Source organism: Gadus morhua, chromosome 8 (genome assembly GCF_902167405.1).
Source record: "Gadus morhua chromosome 8, gadMor3.0, whole genome shotgun sequence".
NCBI lineage: Eukaryota > Metazoa > Chordata > Actinopteri > Gadiformes > Gadidae > Gadus > Gadus morhua.
In genome coordinates this window covers 12309563-12327876 of record NC_044055.1, presented here as the reverse complement: position 1 = coordinate 12327876, position 18314 = coordinate 12309563, and the positions used below count along the sequence as shown (strand labels likewise).

The 18314-nt window shown below is 50.4% G+C and overlaps 1 protein-coding gene across 9 annotated transcripts; it reads left to right on the top strand.

The window, feature by feature from the left end:
• The first annotated feature begins 246 nt into the window (after positions 1–246).
• Positions 247–18314, top strand: LOC115548645 (WD repeat-containing protein 37). 9 transcript variants are annotated; one of them, XM_030363409.1, is made up of 16 exons: positions 247–414; positions 1400–1436; positions 1519–1681; positions 5196–5292; positions 6088–6183; positions 6371–6435; positions 7396–7482; positions 10823–10958; positions 12576–12647; positions 12750–12794; positions 13034–13110; positions 13635–13884; positions 14131–14272; positions 14568–14702; positions 15011–15125; positions 15346–18314. In XM_030363409.1, exons 3-16 carry the CDS (start codon positions 1544–1546, stop codon positions 15475–15477), a joined length of 1587 nt encoding a protein of 528 aa, XP_030219269.1. In that variant the 5' UTR covers positions 247–414; positions 1400–1436; positions 1519–1543; the 3' UTR covers positions 15478–18314. The 9 variants fall into 9 exon arrangements, with proteins under 9 accessions (XP_030219269.1, XP_030219270.1, XP_030219271.1 ...); XM_030363410.1 differs by lacking the exon at positions 1400–1436 and having other exon boundaries at positions 1470–1681; XM_030363411.1 differs by lacking the exon at positions 1400–1436 and having other exon boundaries at positions 248–414; positions 13638–13884.

Here is an 18314-nt window from a genome sequence, read left to right as displayed (position 1 = left end):
AAAATAAAGTTTACTCCATGACTTCAAGCTTGATTGTGGAGTTAAATATCAGTTACACTGTGAGTGACTTATCCTGATCTCGGTTGGGACTCGGTTATAGTTCTGCTGTGACTCAGTTGGATTGTTTTTATCCTCATTACTTGCATTTTTGATGTAAACGCTTTGTTTAAACAAATCAGAGTTGAATGTTTCTATGAACAATGCTATGACTGTGGAGAGCTTTTATTTTGTAGTAGTTTTATTTTGAAGGAGATTCGGAAGTGTGGTACAGTTATGTTATCTGTCAAAGAGGAGCTGCGTCTCAGTCAGATGTCAACAAGGACTGCCGTCAACCATAGCTACAGAAGAGGATGAACGTAAAGCTTCACAATATTTCTGGATAACTCCGAGGAAGCTTCATTTAGCGAATTACTGGTAAGAAAAACATTCCGATGGCGAACTAACGTTGTTCTGCTGTCACGACGGAGCGCCTGGGACGGGATGCCCCCGATCAGCGTTACTGGAGGGCGGGACTTTCACTCAGTGTGATGCGAGAAGGCAGGCGGGACTATCAGTTACATCGGCTAAAAGGAGAGAGGGCCGGGGGATTGACTTCTCAATAATATATTTAACCCCTCTCCGTTACACGTTTCGATTATTAATTTCTCCAATTGTATATTCATTCTGCGTGTTGTTATTCCTCTCGTCGTGTTCTCGTTATTCTCTCTCCAAGGAGCACACAGCTCTTCGGGAAGTAAGAGAACGGAAAACACGCTGCGGTAGACCGGGATAGCGCTGCATCTCATGACCTCCTCACAGCCTAGTAGTCGCTAGCTTGTTAGCACGCTAGTCACGCTAGCCTGTCTGGGTGATCAGTCACACAAGTCTCCACAGTCAGAAGATAAAGCCTCACAAGGTTCAGTCGAGATGGTTCTGAACGTATAGACTCAACGACGGGTGTTGGTGAAACGGTCACATACTGTCAGATAACCATTAAAAGATGAAGGACTCTCAGATGTGACATGTTGATGTCAGGTGATGACAGCTTCTGGTTATGTCACACAATATACTACAGATATGCTGCATGCTCATGAGATCATAGGTTTGACATGTCAAGATGTGAGCAATATGCTGACGGCTTTCGGCCTGTTAACAGTTCGCACACTTGAAGACTGAATATGCACTCCAAGGTTCCATGTTTTACCACGAGATGTGATGTTCAGCAAATAAGAGCTTGTGACGAACGTCACAAGGCGCCATGTCCAACTAGATGCATGATCGACTGATTAATCTCCCAGTCTGCCCAGTTGACTGTACAAACTGGTAGGCTGATATTATGGTCTACAAGTAATTCACCTGGTTTATGCAAATGAGCTGAACAAAGTGTCTAACGTCTCTAACCCGGACTCCCATCTACCAGCCAGCGGATTCCAGTCCGGGTCTTATCTCTCTCCCAGGTGTTTACTCCGGTTCCGTTCTCGTCCCTCCAGCTGGGTGTGGCTCCGGGATTTGACTCCGGTCCGTTTCCTGTCCCTGCAGGTGCGTGTGGCTCCGGGTCTTTGCGATGCCGGTGGAGAGCGGGAGCAGCGCGGCCTCCAGGCAGGCGAAGCAGAAGAGGAAGTCCCACAGCCTGTCAATCAGACGGACCAACAGCACGGAGCAGGACCGTGGCGGGCTGCAAAGGGACCTAATGGAGAGCCAGGTATGACCCTGACCTCCGACTCCCCTACTGACCTCTGAGCCCTACATCGACCTCTGACCCCTACTGCCCAGTTACTGACCTCTGACCCCTACATCATTTACTGACCTCTGACCCCTACATCAGTTACTGACCTCTGACCCCTCTGTCACAGTTACTGACCTCTGACCCCTACATCTGTTACTGACCTCTGACCCCTACATCAGTTACTGATCTCTGACCCCCCGACTTTTAACAGAACTGTATTCCAGTGTCATCATTGTATTTATTTAATAATGAACATTGATGCATTGCTAAAGTTGTCTTTATACTCAGAATAAGTGTGCGGATGGAGAACCAGCTGTACCAAACACACGACTAGGTAGCGTTTTGTTCGGGGTTGTATGTCGATCTTGAACAACAAACCCTGTGTTGTGCGTCTGGTGTCGATGATGAGACGGACGAGGGTTAGAGAGGAGCAGCGCCTCGGCCAGATGGACTCTAGCCGTGGGCCGTCCTAAGAGCATTAAGCCTCCTGGAGCCAGCGTGGTGAGACTCAGTCAGACTCACTCAGAGGAGTGACGGAGGAGAGGAGTGACGGAGAAGAGGCAGGGCTGAGGCTGGAGGAGCCGCAGGAGGAACCAGACTTTAGTTTAACGCTCATGAGCGGGGAGGAGACACGAGGGCTGAAATGATCTCCAGAGAAGACTCATGGACGGCCAAGGTGAGACTCTGCTGACCCAGGACAGCCTCTAGAACCCTATTACCTCCCACTGGACCCAGTAGCTGTAGAGCATGCTGGTGGGGAGCTGTACTGGTGGGCAGGGTGTCGTCCGTTTGATGGTTAGAGAGACGTGGGGCTGGCCTCAGTAACCCTTCCATCGGTCGTCTCCTGAGGAGGAAGGGGTCAGGTCTGAGCTGCTCTTTAACAGTGACATCATGTTTATCGAGTGAGCCAGGCACCGACGGAATCCACTCGCTACAGCTCCCGCCGTAACCTTGGAAACGTGGCTTTGTTGTCCCTGCAGTCGCCCTTTGGCCTAGTGTGTGTGTGTATGTGTGTGTGTGTGTGTGTGTGTGTGTGTGTGTGTGTGTGTGTGTGTGTGTGTGTGTGTGTGTGTGTGTGTGTGTGTGTGTGTGTGTGTGTGTGTGTGTGTGTGTGTGGGGGGGGGGGTGGGGGTGGGGGTGGTAGCAGCTCTATAGTAGCGACACTAGCTCTAAGCCAGCAACTGTAGAAGTACCCTCAACACAGCCGCAGTAGAGGCTAATGGGATTAGGATTACACACACACACACGCACACGCACACACACACACACGCCCTTGACTAGTTTGTGTGTGCGCGCACACACAAAAACTAGTCAAATGCTCAGATCAGTTGCAACACGGTGTATATTGCACTTAAGACGGGAAACAGAGAAGCGGCTTGTGCGCTAACGTTAGCCTCCTAGCCCCTCCCCTGGCTGGCTGTCTGGCTGTCTGTCTGTCTGTCTGTGATCTGTGAGGACAGTGTCGGTCGCCGTGGTGACAGCAGGGAGGCAGAGATGGAGGGGATGACATGCCTGGTCCCTCCTGGGACGAGGGGATGACATGCCTGGTCCCTCCTGGGGCCTGGCATGGGGCGGGGGGTGACCCCCCCTTGGCTGAGGGGGGGTCACTCTGAACCGCTCTGTCTCTGAGAGTGATGGGATGCTTTGGGACAGTTCAGGGCTCTGGAAGGTCAAAGGTTAAGGTCACTAGGCCTCTGCTTACTGGAGTTCTGAGTCCTGAATATAAATGTTTAAATATTAAAGAGGAGAAGTCACTTTATGCAGTAAAGTATGCCCTTAATCCTGGAAGGGTCAGGGCAGTGTGCATTCAGGATGAAAATATTATGCATATTAATATTAGGCTCAAAGGAAGAATATTTCAATTTAAATAAGGTTAGTGCAGTATTCCTAACTCTGAACCAGGGAGCCTTGAGTCTCTTTCGAGAGCTGGTGAGAGACTCTGCGGTCCTGACGTCAGTAGGGAGCTGGTTCCAGCGGGCCAGGCTAAACCCTGGGTCTGGGGGTTCTCCCGGGACTGAGCAGGGCGTTAAGCCTTTCCTGGTGACTCTTAACGTGTTGTACTCAATGTTTCTGTACTCTCTACTCACCGCCCCCTAGTCCTCCGACACTCTGGAGTCCTTCCTGAAGATGGAGGTAAGTTGAAGGTAGTTTGAGGAGGAACAGTAGAATCCCCCCTGGTGAAGCCGTAGATAAGAGCCTATCTTTCCACACTAGTGTTGAGTGTTGGTGTGTGTTTTTGTAGGCGGGTTAGATGGAGATATTTGTGTTCTCTTGTGTTTGTCCGATTTGGTCGAGAAGTTGACGGTTGAGGATTCTCGAATTCTTCAGAAGTGAGCGTTCGTTGGGATTGAAGGATCTGATTGGACGGTGTGTGTCTGTAGATCTCCACCTGTATACACCAACCGCTGCTCGATGGCTTTTACTTTGAAATGTGTAGAATGGTCTGAGTCGAGACTTGTATTCCCGAGCTTCTAACGTCTGCACAATAAGCATTGTTTCAACCCAAGGGTTTTAAAAATAGATATAATTCCTGAATGCTAAGCTTGTACACAAATAAAATGTATGATTTATAAACTCATTTGAATGTATAATCATAGTATCCGTCTATCTTATCAATAACAACTCCATGATTTATTTAAATGGTTGTGGTTATATATTGTTATTATAACATATTCGGTCCTGCCCCTGGCCCAGCTAGGCTGCTAGGCTACTCGCTACCTAGCCGAGCAGCAAGTGCTTGGTACAGAGTGTTCTGCTCTCCCTTTCAGTGCGGCCTCTGTTCTCCTCTGAATGCTAAGAGGCTAAGCGTGCGCTCCAGTGAGCACCCTGAGAGAGAAGACCACAGAGGGGACAGGGTTAGCCGCCGCGCTAGGTTAGCGTTATGTAACGCGGTTCACAGTGTGGAGTGGTGTGACTGTAGATGTCCCTGGAGGACAGAGACAGCCCCTGAGGGCGGGGCCTGTCCCTGGCTGAAGCTGTCTCCAGAAATGGATGTTGACAAAAGAAAAAGTTGGGGAAATATACTTATACTTTTTTCAAAGGTATAGAGGTTGTAGCTTGCTTGTGAACACATGTTTAGATGGTTGGTGATAGGTGCCTATCTGATGGTCTGAGAGGTGACCTCGCTACACGGCGGTCTGTATATCAGCTTCAGACCGGCAGTGCACTGTAGAACCAGCCCATGTTTAGGGTTTATTGGTTGTTTTGGGTCGGGGTGTTTTGCTTGCTTCAGTAATTCCCTAGAGTGCGGCTGATCCGTAGAGCATAGAGTCATCCCCCAGCTGACCTGTAGGTGCCTCCCAGTATGACCAGTATGACTGCTGGTTCCCTCCTGAGAGCTAACCTGTAGGGTGCCCCCAGCATGACTAGTATGACTGCTGTTTCCCTCTCTCCATAGAGCTGATCTGTAGGTGGCTCCCAGTATGACCAGTATGCCTGCTGGTTCTAGTGTCCCCCAGTATGACCAGTATGTCTGCTGATTCCTCCCCAGGACTCCAAGCTGCCCGTGTCCTTGAGGAGTAACCTGCTGGACCTGTTCGGGCAGATCGAGAGGGAGTTCGAGAACCTCCACATCGAGAACCTGGAACGTGAGTCCTTACGCCGTTCACCTGAGCGAATCAAAATGTGCTCATACGTTGGAGAATGTGTGATAAAGGTCTAGGTTGCATCAGTCCATCGGTTGGGATATGACATGGTTCCTGTCCCAGTGTCCCAGTGTCTCAGTGTCTCTGTGTCTCTCTCTGTGTCTCTCTCTGTGTCTCTGTGTCTCTGTGTCCCAGTGTCTCTGTGTCTCTGTGTCTCTGTGTCTCTGTGTCTGTGTCTCTGTGTCTCTGTGTCCCAGTGTCTCTGTGTCTCTGTGTCTCTGTGTCTCTGTGTCTCTGTGTCCCAGTGTCCCAGTGTCTCAGTGTCTCTGTGTCTCTGTGTCCCTGTGTCCATGTGTCTCTGTGTCCCAGTGTCTCTGTGTCTCTGTGTCCCTGTGTCTCTGTGTCCCAGTGTCCCAGTGTCTCTGTCCCAGTGTCCCAGTGTCCCAGTGTCCCAGTGTCTCTGTGTCTCAGTGTCTCAGTGTCTCAGTGTCTCAGTGTCTCAGTGTCTCAGTGTTTCAGTGTCTCAGTGTCTCTGTGTCCCTGTGTCCCAGTGTCCCAGTGTCCCTGTGTCTCTGTGTCTCTGTGTCCCAGTGTCCCAGTGTCCCAGTGTCCCAGTGTCTGTGTCTGTGTCTCTGTCTCTGTGTCCCTGTGTCCCTGTGTCCCTGTGTCCCTGTGTCTCTGTGTCCCTGTGTCCCTGTGTCTCAGTGTCCCAGTGTCTCTGTGTCTCTGTGTCTCTGTGTCTCTGTGTCTCTGTGTCTCAGCGGGGAGATGGACCTAATGTGTTGTATTGGGTTTCAGTGCGGCGGGAGATCGAGACTCTGAACGACCGCCTGGCCGCCGAAGGCCAGACCCTGGAGGGCGGAGATCTGGCCAAAGGAGCCCTCAAAACCAAAGGTCTGCTCCACCACTAGCTACCTTCTCATCTCTCATCTATCTCATCCCACACGCGAGACGTCCTCCTCCACCTTTAAACTCCTCATCTCGCACCAAGACCTCACCTCCCTTAATGTCGCCTAATGCGTTTCTCTCGATGTGTGTACTTTTATTAAGTGCATAATGTGTCTCTATCTCCTCCACCTAGCGAGCCACAGCACCAGCCAGCTGTCCCAGAAGCTCCGGACCACCTACAAGGCCTCCACCAGCAAGGTAATCCCGCTGCCCGCTCCTGCACCGCACCGCCGCCGAGACCCTCCGAGCTGCGCCTCGCCTACTCTGTTCACTGACTCAGTGTCTCCGTCGAACCGTAGCATGTTACGATCCATGTGCAGTATTTAGTACCCGTAGTATTTAGTACCCCATTTAACCCTCAGTACCCATAACCAGGGCCTGAACCTGTCTCCTCTGACCTGATGTTCTGTGTTTAGGAACTCTGTAATCAAATCACGGGAATCTAACCAAACAGGGGTCACTGCAGCGGCAGCGCTGTATGTTCAGAAACCTCTCTCTGCACTGGTTTAACTCCAAACAGCAGGTTGTCTCCCGGTCAGGGGGTCTCACCCCCATCTCAAAGGCTCTTGGTTCAATCCCCTGCTCCTTAGTGGCATGCATCTGAAGTCCCTGTTATTCACGGCAGTTCCCGTGACTGTCCTCTAAGGGGTGCTGTCCTCTAAGGGGGGTTGTCCTCTGGGGGGTGATGTCCTCTGGGGGGGGGTTGTCCTCTGGGGGGTGGTGTCCTCTAGGGGGCGCTGTCCTCTAGGGGGGGTTGTCCTCTGGGGGGTACTGTCCCCTGAGGGGGTGCTGTCCCCTGAGGGGGTGCTGTCCTCTAGGGGGTGCTGTCCTCTAGGGGGCGGTGTCCTCTAGGGGGCGGTGTCCTCTAGGGGGCGGTGTCCTCTAGGGGGCGCTGTCCTCTAGGGGGTGCTCTCCCCTGTGGGGGCGGTGTCCTCTAGGGGGCGGTGTCCTCTAGGGGGCGCTGTCCTCTAGGGGGCGCTGTCCTCTAGGGGGCGCTGTCCTCTAGAGGGCGCTGTCCTCTAGGGGGCGCTGTCCTCTAGAGGGCGCTGTCCTCTAGGGGGCGCTGTCCTCTAGGGGGTGCTCTCCCTGCGGGCCCCCCGCTGTGTGGTGGCCTCTCTAAGTAGACGCACTTCTCTCTCCTCACCTCTGTGCTCTCAGCCGCGCTCTAACTCTTGCCACGCCCGCGTGGGCGGACCGTGCAGCTTCAGCGTGACCAGCTGGGAGCTGTGGGGTGGCGACTCATGGGTAATGTGCTGCTCTCTCCACATGTGTGCCAGTATCAGCAGCCCCGCCCCGCTGGAGTAGACCCCTCCTCCCCGCGACACCTGGTCATTCAAATGTAGGCCGCCTATTTGAACTTTGACCTTCATTAATTCATTAATTCATTCATTAATTCATTTGTAACCCCCCCCCACTGGAGTGGTCCCAGTGCGACCACTAACCTGTTGGTTAATGGTCCGCCCCGCTCTGGCGTCCTGTTCTGGGTGGTAGTGCTGAGAAAAACTGTAAACTGAACTTCAGGCACGTTGGTCTGATGGACAGGAGGCCGTATGTCAGGACATGTGTGGGCAAAACGACAACTACTTATAACGTTAGCATTTACAGTTAGGGCATTTAGCAGACGCTTCTATCCAAAGCGATTTACAAGAAGTACGTTTGTCGGAAGGGTATGCCTACCCCATAAGACCAGCTGTAGGCCTACCCCCCAGATGAGACCAGCTGTAGGCCTACCCCCCAGATAAGACTAGCTGTAGGCCTACCCCCCAGATAAGAATAGCTGTAGGCCTACCCCATAAGACCAGCTGTAGGCCTACCCCATAGGACCAGCTGTAGTCCTACCCCCCAGTTAAGACCAGCTGTAGGCCTACCCCATAGGACCAGCTGTAGACCTACCCCCAAGGTTAAGACCAGCTGTAGGCCTACCCCATAGGACCAGCTGTAGTCCTACCCCCCAGTTAAGACCAGCTGTAGGCCTACCCCATAGGACCAGCTGTAGTCCTACCCCCCAGATAAGACCAGCTGTAGGTCTACCCCCCAGACACGACCAGCTGTAGGCCTACCCCCCCCAGATAAGACCAGTTGTAGGCTGGAGGCTGTAGGCCATGCCTATTGGACCAGCTGTAGTCCTACCCCATAGGACCACCTGAAGGCCTACTGTAGGCTGGTTGCTGTAGGCCATGCCTAAAGGGCCAGCTGTAGGCCTATCCCATAGGACCAGCAGACTACAGAGACTTGGTTGCTGTAGGCCATGCCAATTGGACCACCTGTAGCTTCATGCTAGCCCACTGCCCACGCTTTGCATCTCCCTGAACTATCTCACGCTGTCCTGTTGAATGTAGCATGTAGCATGTAGTGCACATGCTACATGTCCACTAGGGTCTGGATTCCCAATCACTCTATGACAGAACACTCTAATCACATCGACTCACAGCCTAGCATCACATCTCATGCATGTCATATTAGACTCTGGATATTTCCCCGTTGTTACATTTGCTAACGATACCACCTCATTTATTAGCATTCCTTTTATATTTTTATCTTATTGACTGAAATAAGTCTTCTGAATTTGCTTGAAATAACTGATAAAATGGAGTCCAACATGTTAAGCTAGTCTTAGGCCGGACTCTGCGAGGTCAGTTCTCTCTAAACCCTATGTGTCATGTGACCTGGTGTCATTTGTCTGCTGTCGGCCGGTGGTGTGAAGTTCACTTGGGAATCCTGCGGTCTACCTGGCAGGTTAACGGCTAACAACGACTAACCCCACCCGCCACTTCCCCCCCTTGTTTCAACGAGGATCTCATCAATAACACGGAGCTATTGGATGTGCTAACAAAACAGTCCTCTACTGAACCCTTCGACTGTTCTGTGTGGACGTGTTGTCGTGTTGTCCTAATCCGGCCCTCCTCTCACCCTTTTGACTGTTCTGTGTGGACGTGTTGACATGTTGTCCTACTCCTGTCCTCCGTTGAAAGGTGAGACTGCTCTGTGTGGACGTGTGGTTGCGTTCTCCTACTGCTCTCCTCCGCTGTTGTCGCGCTGTGAACTGTCTCTCCTCCTGAAGGGTTTGTCGTGCTGTGATGTGTCTCTCTTCCTGGAGGGTTTGACGTGCTGTGATGTGTCTCTCCTTCCTTCCAGTTGGAACTTGTTTAGTGGACTTTGTGAGAAGAGCTCCACTGGCCCCGTTTGTATCATCCCGAGTTTCAACGTAAACGCCTCCTCCACCATAATAACATGGATTATGGTTTCATCCTCGTCATAACTCGACTCCCTCTGCCTCCCGTGCTCCTCAGAGCGTTTGATTTCAAGGCTTGCATTTACAGTAATCCACGTTGTACTAAATGCAGCTATGGAGTGTGTGAATGTGTTGACCTGTGAATGTTGACCTGTGAATGTTGATCTGGGAATGTTGACCTGTGAATGTGATGACCTGTGAATGTGTTGACCTGTGAATTTTGATTTTTGAATTTTGACCTGTGAATGTGATGACCTGTGAATGTGTTGACATGTGAATATGTTCACCTGTGAATGTGTTGACCTGTGAATGTTAACCTGTGGATGTGTTGAGTTGTGAATGTGATGACCTGTGAATGTTGACCTGTGAATGCGCTGACCTGTGAATGTGTTGACCTGTGAATGCTGACCTGTGAATGTGACACCAGTGCTGGGTTGGATAACATCTTCAAAAATAGTTTGTTCTTTCACAAATCAAACCTCATGAGGGTGGGGTCTGAGGATAAGAACGTAGCCTATGACAGCATTGTTAATGTGCCCCGCCCACCTGGCCCCGGGGACGGGATGAATCAAATGCTGCCAGCTGGTTGCAGGTGCTATCGGACCCAGGCCTGGAAACAACTGTTGGTTTGAATTTGAAACCAAGGTTCTGTTCTCCAGAGTCCAGTGGGACTTCCTCCCCCTGTTAACTCCTCCCCATGGTAACTCCTCCCCCTGATACCAGCTCCAAGGTTCTGTAGGACCTCCTCCCACTGGTAACTCCTCCCACTGGTGCCTCCTCCCCCTGGTTACTCCGCCCCTGGTACCTCCTCCTACTGGTGCTTCCCCCTACTGGTACCTCCTCTGGGGTTCAGTAGGAGCCTCCCTGCCAGCCCTCCCCGGTCCTCCTTACTGCTACTGCTTCCCCCCCAGCTGACACTAGCAGTAGGGCTCCCACCTCCGGCTGGGCGATGCTACGAGCACCAAATCATATTTCTATCTTACACCTTCTCAGTTTAAATCGTCACTTAAATTGTGTGAAAACGACTTTCTTATAAAGGTCATGTGAGAGCAGGCCAAGGGTCAGCGGGCGTCCTGGTCTAGGAGGACTACAGGTAGACTGTGGACGTCGAGGTTTGAACTCTGACCCTCTCAGCTCTGGGGAGCCAAAACCCTCAGCCCCTAGCGATCTGAAACACCTAAAGCTCAAAGCATTGCGCCAGCCCCCCGTCACCCCCCCTATGACACCCTGAGGGTCCGTGCGGACCAGGGGGGAATAGGGCCGGGCTGGGGAGATGTGGTAACCCACGCTGCCTCGGCAGGTATGAGGTTCCGGGTGTGTCTGTGCTGACGATGTCATTTCCTGCGATGGCAGATCGTGTCCAGCTTCAAGACCACCACCTCCCGGGCGGTCTGCCAGCTGCTGAAGGAGTACGCCGGCCACCGCGACGGCATCTGGGACCTCAGCGTCAGCCGCACCGGGCCACTGGTGCTGGGGACGGCCTCCGCAGGTGGGTCCGCCGCCGCCTTTACAAGTCCTTCCTGTAACCTCCTCACTGTACAGCTACACATCCTTTCTGTACACAGCCTTACTGTACACGTCCTTAATGTACACAGCTTCACATCCTTGCTGTATATAGCCTTACTGTACACATCCTTACTGTACAGGTCCTTGCTGTACACATCCTTACTGTATGTGTCTTTACTGTACACATCCTTACTGTACACATCCTTACTGAACACAGCTACACATCGTTACACATTACTGTATACATCCTCACTGTACACATCCTTACTGAACACAGCTACACATCGTTACAGTATACATCGTTACTGTATACATCCTCACTGTACACATCCTTACCGAACAGAGCTACACATCCTTACTGTATACATCCTCACTGTGCACATCCTTACTGAACACAGCTACACATCCTTACTGTACCCCTCCTTACTTCCTTACTGAACATAGCCTTAATGTACACGTCCTTTCTGTACATGTCCTTACTGTACATATCCTATTGTACAAACTAGTGATGGGTCGGTCGCGAACGATTCGGTCAGAACGAATGAATGAATCCCGAAGATGAACGTCGGTTTTGGCGAACTGATTCCTAAAACAAGAGAACTGAACTGAGAACTGATATAACAAAATGATGGTAACGTAAATAAAATATACCGAACAGAACGAACGAACAGAGCTTTGTCTCCCCGCAACCTAATATCGATTGAGTCTAAAACTATCATCGATTCAGCCAATGAGAGCAGGTAGCAAAAGCGTTGCCATGGCCCATGGGTAAACAAATGATAAGACACCACCACTCAAGTTAACTAATGATCGCTGTAGGCTTCAATATCATGCAAGCACTTTATGTTTTCTTTTTATTTTGTTCTGCATCACAATTGCATGCTTTAATAAAGTATTGTTTTTACCTACCATTACGAGTCTCGTTTGGTCTAGTTGCTAACGTGCTTCACTGCTTATTAGCGCTACTTGGAAGACGCCATTTAATTCTTACTGCACCCCATTATGTATTAAGGATATTTATGAAAAAAAGGCACATATGTGCTTTATATATATGCTTAATATTTACACTTAACCTGGGTAATTTCGCCAGAACATTCAAAAGTAGTAGGCTACATGCATGTTGATTAACATTTATTCCATAATTTCAGATTCCCTGGCTAAAGACGTTACAGACCATCTGACATAACGAACAAATCAAACAAACGAATCGTGATAGTGAACGGAACTGAAAGAACTGCTTCCCGGAAAATAATCGTTTTGCCCATCCGTAGTACACACCCTTACTGTAGACATCTTCTGTGTACACATCCTGTCCATACATGTCCTCACTGTACATGTCCTGTACACATCCGCACTGTACACGCCCTAAATGTACACATCCTCACTGTACAGAGCCTTACTGTAAACACCCTTTCTGTTTTTTTGTTTTTTTACTTCTCACATCCTAAGACCTTTTTTATCGTTAAATGTTAACAATGTTAACAATCAAAAATGGTTTGGCCAGAGCAGCTAGCGTGTTTTTCATTTGAGCTATGCTAGGTGCTAGCGTGTGTGTGGTTTGAGCTATGCTAGGAGCTAGCGTTTGTCGTTTGCTCCTCAGACCACAGTGCCATGCTGTGGAGCATCGAGACGGGGAAATGTCTCCTGAAGTACGTGGGCCACCAGGGATCAGGTAGGCTGTGTGACGATGTTCATGGACCTCCAACACAAACTCTCTGGACCAGTGGGCTGTGGACCCTAACTCTAACCCTGTGACGCTGTTGACTCTCCACAGTGAACTCCATCAAGTTCCACCCCACAGAGCAGATGGCTCTCACAGGTCAGTGAGACGGCACTTATACACAACTACCCACCACGTGGACATAACACAACTACAGACAACTACATTCAACTACACAATATGAGGAGATAACACAACTACAGACAACTACATTCAACTACACAACATGAGGAGAGGACAAACACAACTAACCAACATGAGGAGAACACACAAAACTACACAACCTGAGGAGAATACACACAGCTACACAACGTCAGCTTGTCTCTGTGTGTCCCCAGCCTCTGGCGACCAGACGGCCCACATCTGGAGGTACATGGTGCAGCTGCCCACGCCGACGCCCGCCACCGACCTCACCGTAAGCCCCCCCCCCCCCCCCCCCCCCCAACCTCCGCCGCCATGGCAACCTATGCACCTCGATGTGATGTGATGGAGGGAAAGGGAGAGTGAAACAGCTCCCCCTGCTGGCTCCAGCTCTCTGGTGTAATTCCTTATCTCCCCATGGAGATGTTTTAACAGGACTACATTGGATTGTAGTTCTGTGTTGCAAAGCAAAGTCTGCAATCCTACTGACGGTTAAAAGCATGGTTGTAGCATGGACATCCATGACCTTCACTCACACACGCACCACGTACAAAATCACACTCTATAAATGATAAATGGACTGCATTTATAAAGCTCTTTTCTAAACAGTGGCCCTCTCAAAGTATAATAATATTCTCCCATTCATACACACATTGACCCACCAATGGTTTCGTTCGGAAGGTAGGCGCTCACTTTCCAACCGACACTTTCCTACCAACCATTTTTTGTCAGTCACTCCCCCTCCCCTCCGCCGGTTGCCGTGACGCCCATCAATAGCGTGCCTCCTCCTCCCCCCAGCAGCAGCAGCAGCCGCCGCCCTACGAGGAGGACGGGGAGCTGTCGGACAGGGAGGAGCCTGACGGCGAGGGGGAGGGGCCAAGCGAGTGCCCGTGCGTGCGCGTGGCCGCCACCACGCTGCGCTCCCACCAGGGGGTGGTGATCGCCGCCGACTGGCTGGTGGGCGGGAGGCAGGTGGTGACGGCGTCCTGGGACCGCGCCGCCAACCTCTACGACGTGGAGACCTCCGAGCTCGTCCACTCGCTGACCGGTAGGTCTGCTTGGGGAGAGAGGGGCGGGGCTTACACACACACACACCTCCGTTTTAGTGAGAGACGGGCAGGGCCCACACACGCACACGCACGTGCGCTTTAGTGATAGGGGATGGGGCTCACAGTCTTATTAGAATTACTGTTATTTAATAATTTATCTATCAACATATTTACACCACTTCATAGCCTCAAATATGCTTCTCAAAATGCAGGACATTATTGTGTGTGTGTGTGTGTGTGTGCAGGTCATGACCAGGAGCTGACCCACTGCTGCACCCACCCGTCCCAGCGGCTGGTGGTGACGTCGTCCAGAGACACCACCTTCAGACTGTGGGACTTCAGAGACCCCGCAATCCACTCCGTCAACGTCTTCCAGGGACACACTGAGTAAATATATCTAGAACTATAGATCTATATCTACATCTATAGATCTACACCCAGGGACCAGCCATCCACTCCGTCAACGTCTTCCAGGGACACACTGAGTAAATATATCTAGAACTATAGATCTATATCTACATCTATAGATCTACACCCAGGGACCAGCCATCCACTCTGTCAACGTCTTCCAGGGACACACAGAGTATATATACTAATACGCATCTAGGTCTATATATATCTAGATCTATAGATCTACACACATAGAGCAGCTCTCCACCAACGTGTCCTCGGTGTCCTTCAGCACGGTGACCTCGGCGGTGTTCACGGCGGGCGACAACGTGGTCTCCGGGAGCGACGACCGCACTGTCAAGGTGTGGGACCTGAAGAACATGAGGTCGCCCATAGCAACCATCCGCACCGACTCGGCCGTCAACAGGTGGGGCCGTCGCCACGCACAACCAATATTCATGTGTTAGAGCCACTTCCTGTTCCTGTGTTCGTTCATGTGTTCATTTCCATTTCCACTTCCTGTCCTGGTTCTTGTGTTCATTTCCATTTCCACTTCCTGTCTTGGTTCATGTGTTCATATCCTTTTCCTTTCCTGGTTCATGTGATCATATCCACTCCCTTTCCTGGTTCATGTGTTCATCTCTTCCTGTCCTGGTTCATGTGTTAATCTCTTCCTGTCCTGGTTCATGTGTTCACTTCTTCCTGTCCTGATTCATGTGTTCATGTTTTCATCAGGATCTCTGTGTCGGTGAACCAGAGGGTGATCGCTCTCCCCCACGACAACCGCCAGGTCCGGCTCTTCGACATGTCCGGCGTGCGACTGGCCAGACTCCCCCGTAGTAATCGACAGGTGCGCTCTGATTGGCTCCCTAACCTGACACATGAAGTGATGCCGTCTTTAAAGTGTGATGTTGCGGACAGTGGAGTCACATGTCAACATGCTGAAAATGCTTGTCTCACTGTCTGTGTGCCTCCTGTCTCACTGTCTGTGTACTGTCCGAGCTCCTCTGTGAACTTCCTGTCTGAGGGGTTGAGCTTCCTGTCTGAAGACGTGAGCTTCCTGTGTGCAGGGTCACCGCCGCATGGTGTGCTGCACAACCTGGGGGGAGGACTCCGCCTCCTGCAACCTCTTCAGCTGCGGCTTCGACCGGCAGGCCATCGGCTGGAACATCAACATCCCCGCGCTGTTGCAGGAGAAATAACACACACGTCCCCACAAACCTACATACACACGTGTCCCACGCAAACCTACACACACGTCCCCACAAACCTACACATGCAAGTCCCCGCAAACCTAAACACACACGTCCCCACAAACTTACACACACACTTCCCCACAGCCCTACACACACCACAGCCGGGGTCTGATCGACCAGACGTCTCATAACCTTTAAGGCGAGAGCCAGGGACTCACCTCTCTCTGTCTCTCTCACCTCCTGCTCTCATCTCCTGTCCTCTCTCCTCTCACTCACGTCCATTCTGAACACCTCTGTCTGCTCCTGGTTGTGCAGAGTCTGGCAGTGTGAGTGTGTGTGTTAAACGTGTTTGTGTGCTAGCAGGGACGTCCCTAGTTGTGTGTAACACGTGAAGTCGCCTGTTGTTTCTGATCCTTTAAACATTGTGTGTACAGCGATGTGAAGGTGGTGTGTTGCTCCTGTTCAAAGCCAATGTCCCACAATGCTTCACTTCAGCAGCGGTGGCTGTCGATCAATGGATCACGAGGGCAGCGGGGGCCACTGGCTCTTGTTTTAACCCCAAAGTAAAAAAAAAGAAAGTTAGCACAAAAGGCTAATGCTAATGTATGCTAGCCTGACACCGAGCTAACCAACTCTGCTAGCTTAACCTGTGCCAATGACAGTGGAGCGACGTTTAAAGAGGGTTGCCCTCCACATCCTGTTAGCGGTCAAAACGTGATGATAGTGTGTTGTGTTGATAACTTTAACGACGCCAGGAGTGATCTCTGTTATAGGCAAGTGCCATGTTGTTATATGCTAATATACCTGGGTGGACGTTAACTCTGACGATGTTTACAAAGACGGCCCAAACTCCTGGGTGGAACCTGTGTGTGTGTGTGTGTGTGTGTGTGTGTGTGTGTGTGTGTGTGTGTGTGTGTGTGTGTGTGTGTGTGTGTGTGTGTGTGTGTGTGTGTGTGTGTGTGTGTGTGTGTGTGTCAGAGCGATATGCCTTTTCTTTTTAGAGCTTGTTTTAAAAAGCACAACAGACCGACCAGCGCCTCCGTGGTCTGAGAGGGTGTACTGCGATGTTCGGACCAGAACTCCACCTTCAGAGTCAGAGAACCTGTGGGCCTTTTCACCCAGCGGCCATCTTGGTTCTAAACGCTAGCCGGGTGGATTTAGATCAAAGATGGGCGATGGGTGAATATGACCCATGGAGGGTCGTTCTGTTGACCACTCCGTTGTCGTGGTTTTGTCTGGTCGACGGGAACACAGACCTGAGGACGCAGTCAAATTTCGCAGTGTTTTCGACAAGAAAAAAACCAAAATGTTGAAATCCTGTGAACATTACAAGACGGATCCTTCTGTGCCCTTAAGTCGTTAGTCTCGTGCCGTTACGGGGACTCCACTAAGGGTCAGAGGTCACCTGAGAACATGAGGTGAAGGTGCAGTTTTATTCATGCAATAGTTGTGTGAGCTGTTAGCTAGTCCACTGCCAGTCATACCCCAGGAAGCACGTTGGAAGACGTGTGATAGAACTCTGTGATGTGTTGTGCGTTTGCTGTGAAATAAGGGGGGGCGGGGCCAAACGCCAAGCTGACGTCCGTCTGTCTGCCTGTAGGTCTGTGGGCTTGACCAACCAACGTCTCAATTAATGTCGCACAACGGCCTACACACACCACATTGTTGCCCAGGCAACTGTTGTCATCGATAGGCTGTCTCACCTTGCTGTACTGTCTGAATGTTACCCCCCCCCCCCCCCCCATATCAGTGAGTCTTCTGAATCTAGCGTTTAGATTTGTGACCCATTTTTCTAATTTGTGACGAAGTAATCCTGGAAGCGATTTTTTGCCTAGCATTTTGTACAAAGATATGTCCATTTTCTTTTGGCGTAGATGACCAGTATTTATATGATTATATATGTATAGAAAAATATTATTTTGCTATGTTTACATGCGTGCGTCATGCCTTTCTGTTTGATAGCGGTAGAGCTAACAGCTAACAATAGCCACTCACACACCAAGAACGTTTCACTCCCTTTTAGCCCTGTGTCTCTTTAAAACAAAAAAGATTAACAATTGTATGGTGAAATAGGTATGTTTGAGATAAGTGATGTTTCTCCCTCGTTGCATTAATTGGCTGACATAGTAGTGGATGGACTGGAGTCTAACCTCGGTTTGTCCAGTGGAAATATCCCTCCGTCATGGCCGTGTAATAGATGCAGTCTTCTCCCTATCCCTTTCTTTCTGGTGTTCGTAAATTACTTCACCTCCCAAGCACTTAAGCCATCCCTGGTCCGGGCAGAATTCTCTGCTTCATTCTTGGCAACGGGTAGAAGGAAAAGTCTGCTCCTTTAATTGCATCTTTTATGTGTTTTAAGAACTTGTATCATTGTTCAGATTGTTACTTTTTCCTGCATGGTTTTTTAATCAATTCACTGGATCAGCACCCCTTCTGGGGATACATGGTTATGGCAGCTGCTCTTTCTGATTGGCTACTAGTGGTGCCAGGTGATGTCATTCGAGATACATTCCATGGCCAAATGCGCGCCGGGTCCTGAATCGAATGTGTCAGAAACAGCGATTCATCGTTTCTTTGATTTAGTTTAAAGTTCAGTCACTCTTAAGTTAAAGTGTTCAACCGCCCACAAAATCAAATCTTACGTCAGTGGCAAAAATACATCTCCTTCAGCCTCACAGAGTCTGTGTCATCCTTGTAAAACTGGTGTGAAACTAACTTCTACGATGTTGAATGTGATAGGATTGTTCTTAACTTAACAAGGAACTACACGGCGTAATGAAATCGTTGATCTGTTGTACTGAAAAACACGCGTCTGCTGCGTAAATAAACATGTTTTGCTGTTT

What these genes read in the sequence shown, in the direction of transcription:
- LOC115548645 (XM_030363410.1), top strand. Translation starts at nt 1,544, where the DNA reads ATGCCGGTGGAGAGCGGGAGCAGCGCGGCCTCCAGGCAGGCGAAGCAG. An exon ending in GCTGGGGACGGCCTCCGCAG is followed by an intron (nt 10,959 to 12,575) that starts GTGGGTCCGCCG and finishes TTTGCTCCTCAG; the next exon opens with ACCACAGTGCCATGCTGTGG. An exon ending in TCCCCCGTAGTAATCGACAG is followed by an intron (nt 15,126 to 15,345) that starts GTGCGCTCTGAT and finishes TCCTGTGTGCAG; the next exon opens with GGTCACCGCCGCATGGTGTG.